This window comes from Oryzias melastigma, linkage group LG10, assembly GCF_002922805.2.
Source record: "Oryzias melastigma strain HK-1 linkage group LG10, ASM292280v2, whole genome shotgun sequence".
NCBI lineage: Eukaryota > Metazoa > Chordata > Actinopteri > Beloniformes > Adrianichthyidae > Oryzias > Oryzias melastigma.
This window is the reverse complement of record NC_050521.1, coordinates 4,672,406-4,680,620: the sequence shown is the minus strand read 5'-3', so window position 1 is coordinate 4,680,620 and position 8,215 is coordinate 4,672,406. Positions and strand designations below refer to the sequence as shown.

The window sequence follows — 8,215 nt, the reverse complement described above, 5'->3', positions numbered from 1 at the left end:
GTTTGGGCACCCCTGCTGTTATCCTTTGGGAAATCTACCTCTTTGTCCATAGAATCAACTTTTTTTTTTATGTTACAAACCCTTTTTAATAAAACTGTAATTTCAACAGTACTTCTTCTTAATGTTCACTATTTACTGTAAAATTGACAATACCACACAGGAAACCAACTTTCTGGAAAATGTTCTCAGAAGGCTTTCAGCTGAAAAGCACCAGACGTTTATCAGACACAATGGTTACTATCAGAAACATACTGGTCATTTCAGGAAGTTTCTATGTTGAAGCAGTTATAAAACCTTCAGAAAATGTTTGAAATGACTCATTCAGGACATTTCTTCACACACAAAAGTCAGTATAAGTTATACATAGTCAGGCTAACTTAATTGAGTCCTGTTGTGTGAATCAGAAAGAGGGAGGGAGGGGGGGGGGGGTTGTCTTCAAATTACTGGGGTCATAAACAGCCTCGACAAACTACTGAACAAAATGAGGAGCTGCTGAGGCAGCAGAGTGACACCAGATTCGACATGCCTCCAAAAACGACTCTGTTTGACATCCATCATCTCTGTCCACAAGCTGATGGCCTCCAGAGCCGTTCCATCTTTCCCAGAGACCTGACGGTTGTCTTCTCCTACACATCTCTCGCTTTCATTTCTTCTAGTTCGCTGCTGAAGCTTTCATGTTGGCTGGCAGGAGTACACACAGCATCTTAAAACATTTAGTGGAAACACAGCTTTATTGCAGATGTGAGATGAAGACTTCCTCCAAGACGAGGTGCCTGTGGGCTCACATGATTTTAGAAGTGCAGAAGAAGCTGTGGTTCATGTGTGTTTAGCACAGATGATCACGAGAACATGTATGAGATCTGGTGAGACAGTTTGTAGGTGTGACTAAGTAGTTGAAGGTGGAGCTGGGACAGCAAATCTTCTTCTCCTTTCTGTGTTGTGCGTCCAGAAGGTATAATGTTTGCAGATGACACGGTCATCTATACTGGTAGCTACATACAATTCCAAAGCAACATTCCAGAACCCAAGCATCATCCTGAAAAAGTGGCCTGTGATACATATTCATGTTCAGGTATGTGTGTGTGAGGGAGGAGTAAACTTTGGACTATATAGCAGTTTTCAGAAGCGGGAGCGAGGGGGTTAACTTCACAATGTACATTTACCAGATTATAAAAATAGACCCGGCTCTGGGCTGCATGGCGCCCTAGGTGAAACGGGATTTTTGAAAATTGACAAACTTTTTTCTGGTTATTTTAAATTCACAAGAATTTTGGAACTCAGGAAAAAAAAAACATAATTTGAATTAAAGTCCCTCTCATATCATCTTTTGATCTTGTGGCTGGGACTGTTGGTGTGGAAGTAAGATCCCACTCATGTCCCATGATCCTTTTGTTTACAACCTCCTCACAATCCCATGCTAAACATCACTGGTGCAACAGCAATGGTGAGTGATATCCAGACATTCAGGTTTGAGCCAGATACCAACTCAGATGAGGCAAATGAAGACGAACATGGATCTATTTGTCTGTGAGTGGATGCATCAGAATGGAGCAGAGCAGGAAGCTAGTGGCCCGCACAGCGTATTTACTATGTGACAGCTACAAACTTTTTAAAATGGCATTTTGTCGTCTTCTCCTGATTCCCCATGACTTGAATAAAGAAACACCCATTTTAATCTCAGGTTGTTGTCCTCCATCATGAAAAAAATGCTGCAAAAACATGTTAAAACACCAAAAACACAATTTCTATTGGAGTGGGTCTTTAAGATGAAACCAACATAACCCAACAAAATAGTCAAAAATATGAATATCCCAAGAATGGGATTGATAACCCAAATGTTTTTGGAGTGTGTCACTATTCAAGTACAAAATGGAGATAAACTCTTATCTTACTAGATTAAGTCGAACCTGTGGCCCCAATGATCGGGTGGGCATGTTCACATTTGTTGTCTCTCAATGTTTAATTTAGATTTGTGCTTTAATTAATGATTGTTAGGATTCGAGAGATTCTAAGTCAGAATGTTTTTGTTTAATTAAATTTCTCTTTCGTTCATGATGTCCTGCTCTTTAAGAAAGACAGACGATTAAATAAATACTTTTTAATTGTTATTGGCTTTTTACAGGTACAAACAGACAGCATGTTACAGTTTTATCAAAAGTGAAAAATACTAATATTATATATGTAGCAAATGTAAAAATAAGTCATCCATCTTACTTTCCTCAAAAGCAAGAACACACATTTTATCATAAGAAAAGATCCATAAAAACATAGCATAGGTAATTAAGTTAATAAACAGTACAAAAATGTAAAAATCAAACATGTCAAAATAAAGACGTTAACAAGATGAAAAATAACTTCATGATTTCTCAGGACATGTACTCAGGCTCATTGTGTTTCACTCATCAACACTTGTAGTTGCTCCAAAGACACTTCAGACTTTTATGATTTTATTATTATTATTCACAAATAATACTGAAAAAGATACTTTTGTTCCGCCCAGAAAATCAGAAGGGCAAAGTTTGTCTCCCATGCTGAATCCTCAAATGTCTGTAAGGCAGAAGATCAGATTACATCTCACTTCTGTGTGTTTAGCCAGTTTTTAAGGAGACGGCTCTCCATCCAAGACAGAAAGAGGGGATCGGATCTGTGTCCTGCCAGGTGGAGTCACATCCAAGACATGTGCAACAGTTTCAGAAAATTAGAAATGACTCCAGAAGAACAGAAAAATATATAGATGTTTAACCAGGATAACTACAAAGCTTCATCTTTGTAGTTTTTGAAGTGAATTTAGACTTGGCTCTGTTTTAGAGCTACTCTGTGTCACATGATGAGATAAGTTCAAATAGATGGACAGCCTGAACCAAGAAAGACAGCAAACTAGTCTGAGGTGGAACTACAAATCTTTTCAATTTACAAAAACTGTTTTTCAGCCTTACTGCATTGAAAGTTGTCATTTTATACTGAATAATATAAAAAAAACAGATGGTCTGTCAAAATGTACAACCTTCATTTTTGAATGGAGAATGTAACCCCCATGCAACATCTACATCTACTATCTACAGATAGTAATAAATAGTCTCATACATATTGCTCAGCTTCTCCTTCATTTAGAATAGTCACAGAGCCATCCCCACTGTTCATCTCAATGTCTTTTGCTGCCGCGTTCTCAGGAAGCAAAGCTAAATCCTTGAACACATCTACATAGTGTTCAAAGCCGGGGCCCCAGTTTAGCAGATTGTCCCAATTGAAGCCTCCAGCTTGATGCCCCAGTTTGTGGGAAAGAGTGTAATGTTGCTCAGTAGGGGGCATCTGAACAACACCAGGCCCTCCTTCAGCCCGTCGACTTGAATACCGCCTCTGCTTGAGTCTCCCACCATAGTCCTCGTCATCAGCATCTGACTCGTTGACTTGAGACAGCTTCGGAACACGGGAACTGTACGAAACCGGTTTTTCCCGGTCATACTCCATCTCTGAGCAGGTGAAGGAGTCGTGTGAGTCGCTCTCTGAAGACGACTCTGGCGCAGGGATCCCGTCAGCTGGGTTGCGGACCCTAGACAATGGCCTGCGACAGTCTTCCTCAGAACTGGAGCGCCCGTGGTCGGCGCTGCATATGCTGGGGTTTCGTGGTCGTGGAGTGTTCAGCCGCTCCACCTCCTCAATAGATAGTCCAACAGGGGGCCCAGTTTCCAGGGGGATCTGCTCAATTGGCTGCTTCAGACGACTTCCAGGCCTGGACGTATGACCATGGCCACTCATGGTCTGTGGACTCTTACTGCGCCTCCCCAGCCTTGTGGCATAGTTAAACATGGGGGGTGGTTGGCACATGTCATTGTGCATGTCCAGTGGGCTGCCCTCACGCCGAGACAGGTTGAGTTCCCTGGTAGAAGTGTTGTGGTAGAAGGAGGAAGGCTTGGTAAAGGGGGCTGGAGAGTGCCTGGATAGATGGTTTGGAGTAGGGCAAGCTGAGTGAGAGTGGCTGAGTGGAGTGGATCTCAGAGCTTGAGTAAACTGAGGCTGGTAGGTATAGCTTGTTGCTCCAAGTGGTAACGGAGACTGTCTGGCAAAGCCCAGAGGGCTGTGTCTTTGGATGGAGAACTTGGGGGTGTGGCTACGGAACTGCTTATAATGCTGGATGATGTCAGCATCTGAAGGGGCAATACTGCTGGCATTGTCTATGTCATAATGCTCAATATCGGCATCTGGGCCATTACAGGGGGCACATGGAGCGCTTGGGACGGTCTCATTATTGTGGGGAATATCAGTTTCATCATAGATCAGATAAGGGTTCTCCCGTTCAATGATATCCGGCTTTGGGTTTCCTTCCGGTTGCTTTCGTACCGTCATGTCATCTCCATATGGAGGGATGTTGTCTGGATCATCGAAGGCCACATTCTCACTACCCTTCTTCTTCTTTTTCTTCTTCTTCTCCTTGGGTTTCTTGTCCTTGGGCTCCTTTGGCACTTTGGTCTTGTTGCGGCCTTTACAGTGATTGCACAGGATCAGGCTGAGTACCACTAAGGCAAGAACTGTGGCACAGCTACCAACAATTGCTGGCACCGCCCAGATGGGAAGGACCATTGACTCGATTGTGGGGCTTGGGCTGCACACAAATCCACCATTGCTGCCTGTGCTGCAAACAGTACCCTGAGGACACTGCACACCCAGACAGGCAACCAGCGTCTCACAGGTCTTTCCAGCGTAGAACTCAGAGCAGACACAGGTAAAACCCGTGCTGGGGCCCGGCACACAGCTGCCATGATTCTGGCAGGGATTAGAGCTGCAGTCTCCAGGTGGGACACACTGGTATGTGTACCACTCATTTACACACATGAGGCCATCCCAGCATGGGCTGCTCTCACACAGGTTAGGACCTCTGCAGCCAATCTTGACCGACGAGCTGCTCTTGGTTGAGGTAACAAGGTTGTGCTCCCCAGTAAATGGTAGGTTCTCCCCATTGTACTTCACGTAGGCCATGCAGCCATCAAAGCCTGTAATAGAACAGCAGAGAAAGCCAGTTAACAGAGGCAGACTGTAGGCTGAGGAGCAGCCATCCCTGGAGGTGTCATCCAATGCTGGTGTTTTTGGCTAAAACCAGGAAAATCTGGAAGCCACAGGAATAAATTACAAACCTAAGAGGCTTTTAATGTCTGAAAAAAGGAAATTGTTAAACAAAACAAGTGTTTTACTGTAAAAACGTATCCATCATTGAGCAATTTCAAGGAAAAATATATATAAACCGTTAGAAGAGAAGCCGGTCAAAGCCATCATAGAAGACAAAAATGTCTGGATCAATGAAAGTCTAACTCTTTCCATTGCTTTGACTACTCTACGGTATGTCACACCTACTACCTAAGAGCACCACTCTACCCCCCGATGTCAAGTTATTTTACTGAGTTAATTCCAGTGCACACTACTTCCTGCTGATTTTCCAATATCTTTTGAAAAGTGAGTAAAAATCTAAGAAAAACTCCTCAGAAAAACACTGAAGTACAGAGGGGTTAGCGTGCAATGTGCTGCAGGTTTGCATGCTGAGGGATGATTTCCTTTAACGTTTGAAACAGACCAACAAATCATTCTCATGCTCCATTTTTACCATATTAGTGCATGGTAGAACCTCATATAAATATGTCCCCTCTCTTTTGACACCTGGCAAATTTACTGTTCAACGCCTTGAACAACCGCTGAAGTTGTTCTGGAATTCATCATGGAGGAAGTTGAGCGAGTAGCTTGGGTTTATATGTTTTGGAGAGCTCTACAGAGGCACCGGCAAGCACATTGTTGTGTTTGTTTTCAGCAGATCTTTCAGAGTCTCTCTGGGTTCAGAGTATTTCACTCTTGCACCTGAGGGCTGTTTTAAACGTTACTTCCGTCTGTTGGTTGTCCAGTTTGAGCTCTAACCCAGGAAGGTAGGGTTAGCTCAATGAGCTCTGTGTTGGGCTGGCGATCTGTCAAGGGTGTCTCCTACCTTCACCCAACAGTGACTGGGACAGTTTCCAGGAACCTAACAGCCCCCATGGGTTGAGAAAATGGATGAAAATTCATGACAAAAATCCTCGCATTGAGCCGCAACCTGAATGTTTATTTCTACTTTTTGATCACTGAAGACCTCACCTGCCCAAAGCTGAGTCTCTGATTGGTTGACGCGCCTCGTCAAGCACGCTGCAGGAGGTAGCACCTTTATTTTGACTTAACATTGAAACTTGACGCCTCCGCCGGACCGGCTGTGTTTGGTGTGAATGTACCATAAGTCTTAAAGAGATGCATGAACTGAAGGAAACGGAGGAAGAGTGCCTCACCTGCTCCGGTTTTCTGTGGAAGAGCTCCGGGTGGAATCCCTCCCAACGAAATGGTCACAACATTGAGACCTCCAAAGTCCTGAGTGGGGTGCTGGATGACTCTTGAAAGGCTGCTGTCCACCAGGATCTCAGTGGACGAGCCATTCTTCACCAGTCGGAGCGTGTGCCACTGACCGTCTGAGAGCGCTATGTCACTCACAGTGCGCTCCACCTTCCCACCAACGCCTGCGTCCGAGATGTAAAGGATGCTGCCGCTCTTCAGCTGAGAAAAACAAAAAGGAGCTTTGAGAAGTGTTGTGGGTTTGTTGACTAATTGTGAAGGATGAAGAAAAGGACAAGTTATTCTGAGTCAGAGCTTTTGTGATTCATACTTTGTTTTCATCTTAAAGAGTAACCAAACCATAAATCAACTTTTTTTGGCTGTTGACATCTATAGATGGGGCTTTAAAAAGGTGGAAAATCCTTAACCTCCTCAGAAAGTTCTGTGGAGAAACTTGCATCACTTTTCCCAGTACCAATCTCCATCTTTTTTGTTTCTTAATTGAACATAAGAATGACAAACCACTCTCCATATTAAAGACCCGGCATACGAACCATAGCTCCTGCTCACCTCAGTCTGAAGCTATGGCAGTGTAACTGAGGAAAATGTTCAGTCTCCCTTCTAACTCTGCAACCCTGACAGAGGCACCACTAAACACTCCAGCTCTGGAAGGAATAAAGACTCAGCACAGACATAGAAGGTGGGGCTCCACTCTGAGCAGCTCCACTGCAAAATGACTTCCACAGTGGTTTTGGCAGAACCCTCAGACCACAGCCGGACTCTGACAGTACCTGAGCTTGTATCTTCAACCTGACAGTTGTACATCCCACACTGCAGCAGCCTCTGCTGGCTGAACAACTTAAACAGTCAGAATTCTCATTTGTTTGTCCTGTCCTTCTCAGAACATTTGTCTGCTCCCTGCAGCATCGCACCTCCAGTGAACACGGGGAAAGAAGAAACAATTTCCCCGATTAAAAAACAAAATTAGCATCAAATTAAAACATTACAACTGATAATAAAGTCTGCGTATAAAACCTTCTACATATAATTAGATCTTCTAAAGCATTGGTTCCTAAACTACGGCCTGCAGGCCGGATAAGGCCCCCCTCCATATTTGGCCCGGCCCCCCACACACTATCAGAGACGCATATATATATATATAAATATTTTTCTGAATCTGAGTGTTTTAGCAGTTAAGGCCCGGTCCCAGGATTTGATGGCTATATAACGGGTAAAAAATGTGGAAAATCTGCCACACGGGCTGAGACGCACTAACTTTATGCATATTTGTGGAATAGCAGCGATGAGTCCATTCCACTGCCAGACCATTCCTTAATCGTGTCCTCCCTCAATCAGCTGCTAAACAGACGCTGTGAGCAGCGATCCAAGCGCAGACTGGCCGGGAAAACGGCCGTGCTACAGCTGTGCACGAACGCGAAGTTTCGGCGTCCGAGCGCGTGCGCCGGCGTTCACTCCACGGCCGGATCTCGCACTGAAACTGCTGTTGCACCGCTGTTCCACGGCCATCGCACGGCTGTACCACTGGTACCACACGCAGTCACCCGCGGTCTCAATTTTTGTGCAGTTCAAAAATAGTTTCTGCGTGTAACGCCGGACAACTTCTGTACGACGTGTATGCGCGTCAATTCCGCTGCTGTATATCGCCCCTTGCACTACCAGTCCACTGCTAACAGCGTCTGCACCACCAGGATGACATTATTTCCGTGCTCCAGTCGTGGCATGGCCGTGAATGGCAGTGGGACCGGCTCTCAAGAGTTTTTAGGCTGTTTTGGAGTTTAGCTAATATTTCAGCTACATGCTAGCTGTTTTGGCTAATTTGGAGCTTAGCTAATATTTTACCTTTGTGCTAGCTCATTTG

The 8,215-nt window shown here is 44.5% G+C and overlaps 1 protein-coding gene across 2 annotated transcripts in view; it reads right to left on the bottom strand.

Annotated features, from left to right (window-relative positions):
* Positions 1 to 2,083: 2,083 nt before the first annotated feature.
* LOC112138525 (protocadherin Fat 4) overlaps positions 2,084 to 8,215 on the bottom strand; it is a 112,273-nt gene continuing 106,141 nt past the window's right edge. For both annotated transcript variants that reach the window (XM_024261077.2, XM_024261076.2), the window contains 2 exons: positions 6,297 to 6,558; positions 2,084 to 4,988 (listed from right to left, as the gene is read on the bottom strand). In XM_024261077.2, coding sequence (XP_024116845.1) covers positions 3,079 to 4,988; positions 6,297 to 6,558 — 2,172 coding nt within the window. In that variant the 3' untranslated portion in view covers positions 2,084 to 3,078. The remainder of the gene's footprint in view (positions 4,989 to 6,296; positions 6,559 to 8,215) is intronic.